The sequence below is a fragment of the Apiospora kogelbergensis genome (assembly GCF_038363985.1).
Source record: "Apiospora kogelbergensis strain CBS 113332 chromosome Unknown utg000010l_segment0_segment0, whole genome shotgun sequence".
NCBI classification, from domain to species: domain Eukaryota; kingdom Fungi; phylum Ascomycota; class Sordariomycetes; order Amphisphaeriales; family Apiosporaceae; genus Apiospora; species Apiospora kogelbergensis.
The window spans coordinates 269,692-284,930 of record NW_027117427.1 but is presented as its reverse complement, the minus strand read 5'-3'; the positions used below and the strand labels follow the sequence as shown (position 1 = coordinate 284,930).

The window sequence follows — 15,239 nt, the reverse complement described above, 5'->3', positions numbered from 1 at the left end:
AAGTTTCGTCATAATCCCTAACCCACCATGTAATTTACAACAGAATGACCCCAAATGCAAGAGCCAGGGGTCCCAGACACTGCGAAGACGAAAGTTTGGCGAAAACCCTTGTTTTGGCAGAAGTCAACCAGCAGTAACGAATAAGTCGCCGGGCCCAGGGTCTCGGCCATATCGACGTCATTCGCCCCCGCAGTCGTCCACAACAGCCCCGCCCGTCGAACTCTATCGATGGGGCCGTTTCTCGGTTTCTGGGGACCGGAATCTACGCAAGGGCGGAATAGTCACAGCCTCTAATCGTTGAGTTTGCGCCTGCTACGACCTTTGTCTTCTCTTTTCTGGACAGTACCATCTATGGTTGATCAATACACATGGCCACCACCCGGTTCTAGACCCTGTTCAATACCATGCCTACCACGAAGGTTGAAGCTATGCTGTTCGGCCACGGCTCTGGTTTCCCCAAACGCACGATACTGTATGGTCTAGATACTTTGGATGCGCGTCGATATGCCACGGTTGCGGCAGCCAGTCAACCATGGCACTCAACATGGCCAGATATGATCGCCTCTTACGTGGATAAATGATGGAGACAAGGACTACTATATCACACATGTACCAGAGGGAAACGTTGACAAGAAGGGCAATAGCCATGGCAGATCCGGCCCCTCGGGCTGCAGCCAACACATATATAAGACAGGGAAGAACGCATGTCTTTTGGTGTCTCTCCTTACTCCTCATAGCATGGTTCAAAACAAAACTTTTAACCAGACGGAATCTCTGCAATACAGCTTTAAACTCCACATCCTTCATCAAATATAATATAGACACTCCAAAACTTCCTTCTTCATGGTCATGAAGCAGATACTAGCTGCTGTCCTCCTCCTGGGTGCCAATGTCATTGCCAACCCTATGCCCGGCAAAGACGTTGAGCCCGTGGACAAGCGGGCCGCTCCTGATGTAAGTCATCGTGTTTTCCCAGGGGAGCTAGTAAAATAAAGCAAGCCTCGAGCACTGACAAATGCGCTTCTCAGGACCAGCCCCTGGGCTTTGTTGCCAAGAGGGCTGATGAGAAGACCGATAACAAAGACGATGCTGACAGTAAGGACTGGCACAGATGCCACCGCTATTGCCAGTACGTTTCATTGCCAATTTTGAGTTAAATCCACCTCATCACGCCCATTCCCGCTTATCCACTGCTATACACACCGCTATCATGCTATAGCTAATCGCTGTGGCTGCACCTACTTGAAGTGGTTGGTACGATCACGATGGCTACCGATACAACAGTTCGTCTTCCCACCTGTTGATGATTTATAGCTGTATACTTATTATTGACATACAATGTGTTAGTTAAGAGAGAAGAGGAATTTGATGGCGGAGGTGGGCGCCACGACGGTGGACGCCACGACGGTGGGCGCCACGACGGTGGGCGCCACGACGGTGGGCGCCACGACGGTGGGCGCCACGACGGTGGGCGCCACGACGGTGGGCGCCACGACGGTGGGCGCCACGACGGTGGACGCCACGACGGTGGACGCCACGACGGTGGACGCCACGACTAGAGAGAAGAAAAACACTATGGTGGTGGCGGATATGATGGATATGGTCGGTATTGCCGTCACCACGGCGGGTATAGAAGTGGCTGGGACTGATCGACTGGCTTCAACCCTCACTACCAGTGGCAAGTACCGCCATGCGTGCCATGCGTGCCATACGCTTCCACTCATTATAACTGTGTTTTGACGTTCGGTATCCCAGACGAAAAAGGGGAGAAAAGGATCAATGCTTAATGTCAGTGTCTCTGCACTTCAAAAAGGGGAGTATGATGAGAAGAACACATAGCTGCACAATCGTTTATCTTTTTAACACATATCCTCTTCATGTGCCCACTTTAGTAATTGTACTAGTGTATGGATGTGGTTCGCCGATGTAGGTAGTTTTCCATAACTGGAATTAAATCCACAGGCTGCCTAGCATCTGCCAACGTATTGAGCCATAGTAGGCCAATGCCAATGTCACGACGATGCGAGACCTTGCTGCTTCGCCTCTCCAAGGGTATGGACATCCTCACGCGCCCTTTCCGGTCCTTGGTCACAATGTCGCCCATGCAATCCTGCAGGCATCTAGACTGGCCTAGGAACGGGACAGTCAGCGGCGCGCCGAAATCATCCAGCGTCTAAATCGGCGAGCCAGAACCAGCACCGGAAGGGCCGTTCACGCGCGGGGCGGATGCGCTGCTGGAGCAGTTCAGGGGTGGGGAGCAGCCAATCCAGAACTTGATCCTAGCCCCGGTCGACCTCGTTCTGCTGACCTGGCTCTCGAATGGAGGACCGTAGGACGCAGAATGCCTCTGAGCCAGAATCCACACCAGGACACGGTGGTACATCCCACACGTAGAGTCCGGACTGACGGCAGCTGCAGATGAGCTGCTTGCTCACGAATAGGCCAAAGATCCGAAATCACATGCTGTCGGCCGCTTTCGGTGCAGGCTCACTTCGACCCTCCGCCACGTCTGCTCCGAGTCGGATGCTGCTAATCGGCTCTTGCATGGCTATGCCTCACAAGTCGTACTTCGTCCAGAACTTAGCCTCTGCCCATAAGTGCAGGCTATGGATCAGCACTTCCCAACTGGCAAGCCCATTTCCGCCCGACAGCCCAACCTACCAATCGTGCTGGGCTGGCATCCATGTTTCTGCTTCATTACGGCACCGCACTTGGCCACATAAATATCAGTTGTGTAGTCGAGGCTCTCTCAGTTGGTTCCATACCCCATTGCCCTTCGTCCGTCGTGCTCCCTTCCCCCTGTAGCTTCCTCTATTCACCGTCACTTCCATCTACCGGTATGTTCCCTTCGCAGCGACACGGTATGCAGCGTCCGCGCCACCCACGGCAGGCCCGACCATCAGCAGGCCACGCCACCACCGCGCACGCATCTGCACCCGCACCTGCGTCTGCGCCCAAGACTGTCGCTCCTTCTGCCACGCAGCTCCAGCCTCCGAACCAACAACCACTGTCATTTCCAGACGTTCCCAACTTCTTCGACAACGAGGAAGGGCTCGGCTCGGGCCCCTTCAGCTCGCCGCTACCGTAGGTCCCTCCACATCCAGTCCGCGCGTTGTACTGAAAACGAAGAACGTCGGGCGACACCCAAGAACTGCTGGACAAGGTGGATGAGCTGCTGGACAAGTTCAACGCCGTCCGGTCCGAGCTGGCCCACCACAACGAAAAGTAAGTCTATCCCCGCCCTCGTACGGTAGAGCTCTCCTACTCACGCACGCCCACGTCTCGCCAGGTTCACGACTTTGTAGGTCTCCACCGCCGTCCCAACGAGGTATACAGCTAACCACAGGCGCCCGAACCCCGAACAGCACACAGAAGGTCGAACAGCTGTAAGTCGCCGTATATTCAGTCTGACGCAGATCGTCAACTGACATCGAGTACAGGTTCCTGCAGCAAACCCAGAGAGTCACGGGGTGGTTGTCGCAGGTGAAAGCCCTGTTTGAGCGCTTCGTCCCCGTGGCCGATGCTGATCCCTTGGGCGACACCTTTTTCGATCAGGTATAAGCCTTGAGACAGGGAGTGTTGGGGCGAATTGGGCCATTCGCAAACATGATGATCCCTTGGCGCGGACCCGTGTTGTCTTCTGGCATTGTATGTGTCGACCGCTGGTGCTCTATTCCTCTGCCAATGCGCTGGCCTTTTGTAGCTCGTCAACTCTTTTCGCACGGATCATGCAGCGCTGCTGAGCTGCCGGTCGGACAATCGTCGAGTAGGATGCGTCTATCGTGCGATGATGCGTGTAGGTCAGTCGTGGCATGCCTGTCATGCTGGTCTTGGAGGACTAGGTAGCCCCGTTGGCCTCAAGGAGTTGCCGGCGTGCTTCAGAGTTCGATGATGATTCGAAACAATGAATAACAACCGTGGTTGCTGTGCTATCGTCTCTTAATTGTCCTCATGCTGCCGTGCTCAAGTCGCCAGCTTGTCCCCGCTCCTGTTGTGCTCGCCGCCATGCTGTGTCGGATTTCGACTCCTGTTGTCGGTCGTCTGTGATCGGTCATCGGCGTTATGCGGCGCGCTGCCAGGGCGATAGAAGAATCGTCTTTTTCGTGCGTCCTAAATTACGTTGTTATGTCGGATAAATCGATTATGGCATTTGTTGCTGTTTCGAGCTACTGCAATTGAACTGGAAGCCTGGCCCACGTAGCACAGCCGCGTTTTCCTGTGGCTGCCACCAGCCACCCCCTTAACCCGCTTCTTCCACCGTCCAATATTCATGCTCTTTTGGCACGTGAGCCGAATAGTTTCATGCAATGGTCGTAATCACAACAATCCTTCAGTACAGGTAGTGAACCTTCATTTTCGATATTCTACCAACAATTCTACGGCAGGTCTCCGTGCTAGGCTAGCACTGCTAGCTTGTTGAGATCTCCAAGTGCTGCAGAATGTCATGTGCATCTCTGCCTTTTGTCCTCTCCCAACAAGGCTTGGCTCGCCTCCCGCTTGCCATTACTTTCTTTGTGGCTTTCCATCACGGCCGACTCCGCTAACATCATCAGCGGACTGATCCGGGGAACAACGGGAATTGACTGCTATGCGCAAGTGACAGTAGCCTTGAATTTGTATCTTGGTAGCAATCGGTCGTCATGCAAGGCTTTCGCAATTCTGCTCATCATACAGCTGTGTTTCTTGGCTCTTTATTACATATCCTTCCGAAAAAGGCGCGAGGTTCGCCGGAAATAATGGCCTTTGCTCGATACTCTTCCAGAGGAGAATGCTCAGGGCACAGCAGTGTGGGAAAGCAGAGATAGAGGACGAACTGAAGACAGAGGACAGGTCTGGCCATGATCAGGGCGGGCAGGTCGAGATAGAGCAACTCGTGGTGGATGTCATAGAAACGGAGGGCAAACGGAATGTAATCACGTCTTCATCCCAGTCTCCAGTGAATGGAAACCTAGTCACCAATCGGAAAGCAGTGCTTGGGAGGCAGTGATAGTCTCATACTAATTGTATAATATAAACAATATGAGGAACTGAGCTGTAAACTGGGATCGGTGACGTGCTGCTCGATCCCTAGCTTACTCTGCGTTTGCCGTATCGGTGAATTGAAGGAATAATCTTGATAATCGTGATCACAGTTTAATGCATTGTAGCGAGGTATGCTCCGACTTTTTTGCCTTGCGGCTCAAAGCCTACGTACCACCAACGTATGGAGGCAGCTCCCCTATCTTACGGCCACCTTACTGCATCTCAGTCATCTTGTGCTTAGAACAAAAGGAAAAGTTACAGGAACGGTGTCTGAAGAGAATCGCCAGAAAGCGGCTAACTTCTGGATAATCACAGGTATCTATTCAGCTAGGTCACTAGCGAGGTGTTTTGAATTCGCTTCGGTGGCTGATTAAATCGTCGAATGCCGTCGTAGACGAAGCTGTGCACGCCTCAGATACCCACCGCGTGGCTTAACTCCATGCCATTGTCACCGCCATTGTCACCGCCAAGATAGATCAGCGGCGACCACACTCTCCAATGAAGAAGGCCAAGATGCGCCAGCCTGGCGGCTATGTCTTCTATTCCTCTTTTCGCGCAGGCTTCTTGGGTTGAGATACCTATTGCATTACTGGACATAGGATGAGCGCTTGGCCCGCCCCATGGCCCATAGTTACGGCGACCTACAGCTGCCGAGAAGAGGCCGAGACTGCCAAGGGGTTTGAGCGTCTTGACACATTCTTGAAGCTCCGCGATGAGACGGATCCAGAAGTGCGATTCAACCTCTTGGAAGAGCTGCGAATGGGGCTGGTAGAGATGTTGGCCAAGCTCTTCCTCGACTTGACGAAGCGCCTCTGTAGGCGCATTCGTGAAGCGGAAGATCTCAACTGCGAAAGAGTCTCTCATCAGCTTCCTTTCGCTAGCAGTCCCGGTACTAGCTGGGGCTGTCGACAGGAGGCCCGTGAGGGCGATGTAGAGGTTATATTTGCTCCTTTCCGTGTCTTGCGCATCTAAGATATCTTGGCGTAACATATCGTTTGATGAGCGGCAAGGCGACCTTATCGTCTCGGTTGCCGCCACGGAGAGTGAACCCGATGAACTCGTAATGGAGCCGAAACCAGTATCTTGCCCGTGGCTCCTGGCGTAGGTGGAGCCAGGAGTGGCTGGACTCGATGTGATTAAGGTTGGGGTAGGGACAGAGGTAGGGATGAGGGTACTTGCTCTCGAATCTCGGTACATACTCTCGAGCTTGCTGAACAGGCGCATGCATATTTCCAGGTGGATGCCATTGAGTACGTCGCTACGCAGCTTTGTTATTTGCTTCTCGTCAAATGCGAACGTATTTGGGAGTTGCTGGGAGCTGGATGGAAGGATCAACCTGGATAAAGCCTCGAAAAACACTGCCATGACGCCAAAAGCAGACGCGGATCCGGGACTGAGGCCAATATCCCTAATGGCTGTGACATACCATTGGCTTCCTGGATGAGGGTCGAGCCTGCCGCTCTGGATCTTCTTACAGAAGAAGCGCTTTTCGAAATTTACAGTGTCCTCGATCAGAGTGGGTTTCCAACAGCGAATAAAATGGTTTGCAAGGTCGAGCTTCATCGCTTCCAGTAGGTTCAAGAGACTACGCAGTCCCTGAATCAAATCTCCCATGTCGTTCCTTCGGTTACCGTTTGCCAGCTTGTTGTACATTTCGTCCACCAGCTTATCCCTCCCAGGAGCACAGTAGGTTTTGAGCATGCTGGAAAGCCAGGACGCTAATTTCTCCAGGTCGGTGGTCCCTTTGTAGAACTGCTGCATGATCAGCTCCACGTTGAACCCCTCATCAAGGTATACTTGATCCTGAGAGGAGACAAGAGTGTGCAGAATCTCCTTCACTTCTTTCAACAAGACTGGAAGACACCAGTCACGGTCCATTCCGAGGCATTGCTGGGATGATGCCGGAGCTGTAATATACTCCTGCAATTGGCCACGAAGATTGGCCCAAAATTCATCCGCCTTGGCCTGCTTCTTCCTGCCCTTCTCGCCATCCCAGTTGGGTCGGAATTGCAGGTCCCGGTCGAAATTAAGGTCATGGCGTAGTCTATGATTGTTGGGGATCTTGTCGATGTCCAACTCGCTCAATTTCGCTTTTGTTACCGGCGGACTTGCATTGTGCGATCTGTACAAGTCTGTCAATGGGTTCCCTGAAGCCATTTCAGGGTGGTGGTTGTTCTGGCAAGACTGGCTCAGCTTCTTTGCTTCCAGACACGATAGCTCTGCTCCCGGCTCCAGACCCCAGGTCTCACGAGCATCTAGACTAGATTGCGGGCGTTGTCGTGGTTTGTTTCCTCCCATCCTGTTACCACTAACTTGGTCACTTGTTTCGCTGAGCTTTGTGGGCAACAGATAATCAAAAGAATAAATAAAAATACTTAACCAGACTCAGAGTATAATGGTGAAGGTTGCGGAAAAGGTTTTCTGGAAGTTGACCTAGGCAAAATTCGCAAGGATAACAAGCAATCAAAGTTCAGCCAGAAAAGGATTGGAATAAAGCAAAGCCAGGTAGTCTCTACCAAGCGAAAGTGGCGTACATTTATTTCCCAACACGCCCAGCCCCTATTATTTGCCACCGTAGGCTACATGGGCCGAGCAGGTGAGAAGCACCAGCTGCCATGTCCAAAAAAGCCCTTACCATGCAGGAAGGTGTCAGGTAGGCCTCGACAGCTCAGGGCTGATACCTGCGCGAGTTGGTAGCCCGCCCCACATGACACAGCCGCGCTTTCCTGTGGCCCACCCCTTAACCTGCTCCCACCTCCCTCCAAGCTTCATGCGCTTCTGGCACGTGGGCCGAGCGACAATAACTTCCATGCAAGGGTCACGGTCAACATAATCAACCTTCAGTACAGGTAGTAAGTCTTGATTTTCAATAATCTATCAACAATTTTACTGCTGGTCGTACGGTTTCCCATACTACATGGCACGTCCCGTGCTAGTTTGTCGAGATCTTCAAGTGCTGCAATGGTCATGCGCATCTCTGCTGTCTGTCCTCTCCATGCAGGGTACGACTCGCCTCTCGCTTGCCATTACTTCCCTCATAGCATTTGTCACACCTCAGCGGTTACAACTTGATGCTTTTACTAGTGGGTTGATGAAGACGTCGAAGTCGTGGCTAAAAGCACCCTGTTATCTAACTCTGCCCCCATGCATCGAGCGAGCGGGTAAAAGGCAATTTACTCTGCACTGCCTGCTCATTGGTGAAGAGCGATCGGGTTAGATGGATGGGTGAATTATTATTGCATACAACGCAAACCCTTCCATGCCTAGCTTCGTACGAATAACGTTGCCTTACCTAGTTGCCACTTCCAGGGACATGGGGGGAGGGTAGCTGGTTCCTTCGAATCTATTTCTTGAGCTGGCAGTCCAATGAAATAAAGGTGCTACTTGGGATGCTGAACGACGGCAGTCAGGCATGTCACGAAAGTCAGCATGGACATATCAAAAGTGAAGAGAGGCTCAGTTGATGAGATCAGTACAATCCGATGTGGCCTACCTAGTTTTGCATCGACAATGACATGCTTGTATGCATGGAGCCACTTTCGATAGGGATGATGACCTCCTCCTTGAGCGCTATAAACCGGGAGTCACAGCTAGATACTTTACAAGGGTTTAGATTGGCAGGTGTATAGTATTCTGATCCAATAACGAACGAGCCGGCAACCCTTAATCACCATTATTCGGTCTATAATGCCCTACCCTTGTAGATGGTGGCGTAGGCCGACTGACAGCATCTGGTGCTTCCCGAGTCACTCCACTGGGTCCGCCCTGGATATTGGCTGAATTATGATCCTGATGCGCTGGGTGCATTCCGGGTGGCGGCGGCCAATGAACTACATTTGACGGGCTTGGGTGATGTGGATCGTCTAAACGCTCCATATCGTCAATGTTGTTTTTAAGAAGGGAATTTTGCCCATCACATGCATTCGTTTCATCTGTACGCTTGGCCTTCTTCAGAAGAACAGAGGCCAGAATTGCGCCAGTTAACAGAACTAAGGTAGCAACTCCAACGAGGAGACCTACCAACAGCCCAATATGATATTATCATTGGTTCCGCTGGGTTGGACCGTCAAAGGGTAGTAAGAAAGGTCTATTGGAGTGGTTTGATTTCCCATGGTGTAGTTGATTGGCTCATCTGCGTAGCAGTTTATATAACCTTCAAATGTCTCAAGGGCAAATGAAGGATGTTGAACAACCTAGATATATATATATATATAGTTATATATATATATATATATAGTTATATATATATATATATATTCGACACATATACTACTCTCTTTTTGGAGCACATATTACACTCACTCTGGTTGTTGGCAGGTCTTAGCTCTTTTAACCCCAAAGGACGCAAAAGTTGCTCCCGGCAATCGGGGCCAAAAGGGTAGGTAGTTTCTGCCATTCCATATACGCCCATTCCTGGACCTTCGTTACCTCACCTGCCCAAGAGCTTCAGATCTTATGCAGATCGGGAAAGCTGTATGGACAAATGGAGGAAAAGGGTGTATGCGCCGGCAGAAAGTAGCTCAGTCCTTCAGTACCATCCAGTCAACATCATTTCTGCTTTCACAGTGGCACGCCGTACATGGTACTCAAGAGAGTGCAGATGGAAAAGCAGTAGTTACAGTAGTACAGTAAGTAACGCTAATGGAGTTGGACCATCCATGGACTTTCGGGTTCTATACTACGCGGGATCAAAACAGCTGGTGGATGAAGCCTCATTGTTTTCGGGTCAAAGCTACTACCAGTGGCACTGTGTTCCGTTACAGCTCTTCAGAGCCGCTTCGCCTCCATACAGACCCTGACTCACATTCACATTGGCTTTACTAGGGGCGCCCTCATCAACGGATGGCGCCCTTCTGCCTGCCAACAGAGAAGGACTTTTATTTCACTTCACCTCATGCGCCTGTAGCTTCAGAAGGGACGCAGCCCTCAGGTTCTCGCGTAATGCCCACAAAACTCCAATTGTTTCCCGTGTGCTGTTCCATCGCTAGAGCCCGAGGCAATATCGGTCCGCTATCGTCTACCGTGAAATCCATTCTGCGCACAAAATTGCGCTAGGTCACAGCATATAGACCAGAACCAATGGTTTGTAAGATGATTTGACAGCTTTCGCTGTGGCCGACTTCGGTTCCGTCTCGTTGACCGTGAGTCGGGGACAGCAATCACCAAATCCATAAAAGAAATGAGAACAAAGGCTTATAGTTTAGTATCAACCCGAATTTTTACTATCAATATGATTTTGTTTTTGGCATTCCCTTCCCCATAGGCACGGCTCCTACCAACGGTAAATGATTGCTCAGGAACGAATGGAAAACGTCTCAAGAAAGAACCCAGGCCCTGTGCTGCCCACGCGTAAAAGAAGGGATAGAAGCAACGAAAACATAGCGAAAAACTGGAAGACATGGGTGAAAAGCAGTCGAAGGCTTCAGCGTCGATACGGAGCAGAGGTTTACATCTATATCAAAGTGCCCCGTAGGCGCAAACAGTATCTCTTCGTATCTCAAAGGGGCATGTCACCGTTAACACTAAGCGACGTTGTAAGCACCCCTCCCCCTCCCCCCTCCGCGACTCACGTGGCCACCGAATATGTTAAATTCCACTACACACTAAATAAATAACCTAGGAAAAGCAGTATCCGCCACCTACGGTAGTTGTTGGGAGTGAGTTGGATGGGCCGGACCAAGGCAAGGACGCAGCACCAGAAACTATTGATCGCGTGTTTTAGTCGAAGAAGGCAGGAGTTCAAGGTATGTCCGAATGGGGCAGCCCCAACCAAGCATCTTACGGAACCGCAAATGCAGATGGGAGCGATTGGGTTCCCTGGGTAGACAAGGTACGACGGCTTCGTATAGAATTCAATGGATATTTATAGCCTGCCATGGCTACTGTCGCCGTCCAATCCTAAACTTGACCACAAGTCTGGCAGTATATGATCCTTATAGCTCCAACCAGGAGGATGGTCGAATTCCACGCCATCCAAATCGAAGTCTGTGGGGGAAGTGCCCCTCGTTATTGATTCGAACTTGGTTTTCGGCATCAAGTATAGCATTTGAGCTAACGTATGACGCTTGAGTATTTGGCGAAGACGCTCGGGGGCTCCTGTCGCGAGCATGTGTAGCGGTATTTCAGCACTTGTGAGGTAAGAGGCTTCACACTGATAGAATACTCCAAACCCTCTTCCAGCTGGTACCACGTCGTCTCGAGCGAAACCGTTGGTTGTTGGATGCCGAAACTGGAATATTCCAGAACCGCAGTTGGTGTTCCTGGCTGGGTGACGCGTAGTGTGTCCAGGCCCATTTTCCAGGTCCTGGAGTCTCCAGTTCGTCGATGACTCCGGCTTAGTTCCTGGTGCGGGCTTGCATTCACCCCTAAACACCAGCCAAATTCACCACACCTTGCGATTTCGGCTCGGACATCCTTGCCCGCCCCTTTCAAAGGAAGCACCTCATGGTCGAGAAAGGTCGTCTTGGGGAACACCGAGTAAGCTTTGTTCCAGGCGATGAAGTTCATCGCCTGCGTGGTCGGCGTGCGACTGAGAATAGCTTGGATGGGTATGAGTCGTGTTTTCCTCAATATGATGAACAACTCGCCACGTCGTAACCGTGTAACCGACCCTAACCGGACCCGTTCTTCCCCAACCAGTAGGTATCCTTGCGTTTGAAGGTACGCCTGGACCGGATCCGCCTTCGTAGCCTTTGACATAATTGCCAATGTTTTCGACGTCGTCCGAGAGAAGAACTCGGTAGCAAAGTCGCCATAGATCAAGGCCTCGCTTGCACCGAGGATACTGCGGAAGGCCTGAGGGTCGTGAACGAAGGGCATCAGTTTAGTGTTGATGTTCCATACACAGGATTGCACTTGGGATCGCAGACCCCTGCAAGTTTGGCATAAAGAAACGAGTGACTTGGTGTCGAGCGCACCCATCAGGCTCTTCAAAACGGGGTAGTAAATGGAGAGAATTACTACGAGGGATAGACGTGGTTGGTGTGGTAGACGCCTTTCAGCGTGACCACGCTGAACTGCCACAGTTACCGTCATTGAAGAGATGATGTATGACGGGAGCGTACGGAGTGCTAGGAGTTTGTTTATATTGTAAACGAGGTAGAGTGGAGGAGCATCTAGCGGAGAAGCCAGTCATTTATATACCCGAGCTCGTGTCTAGCTTACGGTAGCCAGTAGTGCTCTCATCATTGAGGCCTACTCTCTTGCCACTGTGTATAATTACCCCTATCTGAGCTACACTAGGCATTCAACTCCAGCCCAACGACGTCACCTATGATTATGCCGTAAGCAATCACCATATAGCCTTCCGCAGCTAAACAGGCTCTCGCGATACATGGCTGCCAGGACCGCATTTACCCACGCAGGTCAGGCAGCCTGGTGATGTTTGCGTGCAGAAATTTAGTCCCACCATTGTCCAATGAGTCTAGCAGTGATGGTTCATTCTCTCTTCCACCTCCGGCACCTCTCTTGACTGCTACACCTCTGCGAAGGCCATGCCTGTCTCCTTCGTACCGAATACACTCCAACCTCACCAGTGCTTCGCGCGCAGCCAAACGAACAGCACCCTGCAAGCAAGCAGAAGACCTCGACTTGTGGAGGAAGGGATGCTGTGAAGCGTCAGCCGTTCTTGTTCGTATGGCATGCTGTGATCTCTTACAATCATGGGCGGCAACTGTCCTGCGTATAGTATGTCCAGGAAATCCGCAGCGTCGTAGGACCAGTAAAACCCCTTGCGAACTAAACCCGTCATGATCTGTTCTACGTACGAGACCATAAACCGATTCATTTCTCGTCGGTGACAGACGTCTGTCGATAGTCTTCCACTCAGGTCGAGGGCTATTGTTCCACCATTAGATCAACTCATCGATTTGTTTATACTGGTCTGTTACTTAGTTTCACCGTCCCATTTGACGCAACACGTACATCCGCTACGCGGGCGTCCGTGGGCAGGGACAGAAGATACATGATGGCGGATACGATCTGTTGCCGCCGGTCAGTAGCTAGAAATGTTGCTCAACCCCGGAACACATACCTGCATCATGATACTTGCAACCTCTATTTCGGATTGCAGTGGCGCGATGGCAAAGAGGTCCAAGTCCAAGTGTTCATGGACCACTGATGTGGTACGACCGTTGCAGTATATCCCTAGGAGTTGTGCAATACTGGGATGGCTGATTTCGGAGAGGACCCCCAACTCCGAGACCGTGAACCGGGGGCCTGCCGTACTTGTACGACGTGCCCGACACCCGACCGGTGCATTCCAAGCCAGCCGCTGCCGTTGGTGCCTAGGTGGCGATAGTGGGTATGCGCTGTATGGTCGACATAGAGCGGGGGCCTTGCCCGGACCGTCACAAGGTTGCGGTCACGGCAGAAGTCTGGCATGCGCTTGAGAGACATGATTGCCGTCACGCACCATTACTTGGAACTTCACACTACGGAGATTATATACATTGCATAGATGGGTGGTGGATTATGCCACTTGCATACAGCTGGTGCCGCAGCTATCGCCTGAGGTAAGAGCCGCATGCGGCATGAGCCGTTCTGCGAGGTCTAGAACCACCGCAGTGGTGCTTTGAAACGAAATAGCATAACACGATACTGTACTGCAGCCTGTCAATTACGAGTTAGCTTTTGCGAAGCTAACGGACATCCCCGTTAGGAAGTGCTTCTTCGTAGCCCAGTCAAACGTATCTTGCTCCCAGCTCTGCATTCGGACCATGGGCCGGTACTGCATGTACGCTTCCTGTCGTAGAGGAATGTAAAATTCATAGCTGCGCAGATATAGACCTCAGGATAGAGAGAGGTGCTGATGGCGCCGCTGCTCAACAGGATGATGAATCCAGCGAACAGCAGCAAACTTGGAAGGAATAGGCGCCGGAATTTTACGTGGCAATTCACTCGTTCCGCTTTAGGTTGCTTCAGGCGACGCACCACACCATAGAAGCTATGAGCGTTTGTAGTCTCTAATATTACCCTAAAATACTTCACTTCCATTCCTCGCATCTTCTTTCCTAAACTTCTTCGCCTACGTTCGTCCTGGTAGGCTGTCGTCATCCTCTCCTCTCAGAAGTGCACAGAGCGGCCATTGTGTCAGACAGGCCAGGCATTCCACGAACCGCATCCCCACTGATACACGCCTCTGCTTTTGATATCATAACCGGCATACCTCATCTCAGACCTCATCTCAATCAAAATACCCAGAATATGGGACTGTCATGGCACCCAGCCAGTATTCAGCTCGACGCAGCAGGATTACTTTCTCGCCCTCGGCCAGACCAGAAGAGGATTGGACCAAGATTTCAGACCTTGCCGAGCGCAGACGGGTACAAAACCGTATTGCTCAGCGCAATTACAGTGCGTAGCGTCGACCATGTGTATGAGTGCCCCCATCGGACGAGCCTACTAACTTCTACAGGAAAGAAGCTCAAGAGACGCTTAGAAGACCTTGAGAAGGGATCCGATACTAATAGCACCCCTGTGGGTGCCGAGAATCAGGCACAGGCGCCCAGAAAGGAGACCAAGAGACAGAGTATGAAATCAGATTCCAATGTAGCCTCTTACAAGGCATCCCAGCCTGCATCGCAGTGTATACCATCTATGTATGTTGATCATGAGCGGCTGTTTCCACCTTCACGTGAGAATCTTAAGAGATCACACACACCGCCGTGTACGGCCTACCCTAACCTTCATCCTCTCCCGGACGAGATGATGTTGTCGTCTCACGGCACAGGCGTATCCTACGCCCACCCCACCACCGCCGAGGCCTACATGACCACAACGGTGCCGTTCACACTTCCGTCCATTACGCACTTCATCGATGCTATCAATGGGGGGAGCTACCCCGGAGAGGAGTCTGGTAGACTTGCAGAGAATGGAGGAGAGGTATCTCCCAACAAGAATAGAGTGGAATGGGAGGTTTGGTGGGACGATGCATGTTTCATATAGTACGGACGTAAATTTCTTAGGGAAATCCAGCTTCCTAGTTTACATCTCCACGGCATTCAACAACCTTACAACAAATGTGAACGACATAGATCGACAAGGGCCCTTAAATGGACCCATCCTTAGCTTGTAAAAAGGCGGCTCTTCAGACGATGGCTGTACTCCAGAGTTTGGCCTGGTACACACCCACTGTAAGTAATCGAGAGCACGGCTGCCAGGCGATGGATGACTGATATGGATGGAAGACATATTCCCTAACCTGATACATGATGGTG

The 15,239-nt window shown here is 51.4% G+C and overlaps 2 protein-coding genes across 2 annotated transcripts; both read left to right on the top strand.

Annotated features, from left to right (window-relative positions):
• Positions 1 to 843: 843 nt before the first annotated feature.
• PG998_014234 (uncharacterized protein) lies at positions 844 to 1,740 on the top strand (the record flags this gene model as incomplete). Its single annotated transcript, XM_066881050.1, has 2 exons — positions 844 to 954; positions 1,348 to 1,740. 2 exons carry the CDS (start codon positions 844 to 846, stop codon positions 1,738 to 1,740), a joined length of 504 nt encoding a protein of 167 aa, XP_066723902.1.
• Positions 1,741 to 14,237: 12,497 nt separating this feature from the next.
• Positions 14,238 to 15,097, top strand: PG998_014233 (uncharacterized protein; the record flags this gene model as incomplete). Its single annotated transcript, XM_066881049.1, has 3 exons — positions 14,238 to 14,376; positions 14,438 to 14,551; positions 15,006 to 15,097. The coding sequence occupies 3 exons, from the start codon at positions 14,238 to 14,240 to the stop codon at positions 15,095 to 15,097; spliced, it is 345 nt and encodes a 114-aa protein (XP_066723901.1).
• Between the last annotated feature and the right edge of the window lie 142 nt (positions 15,098 to 15,239).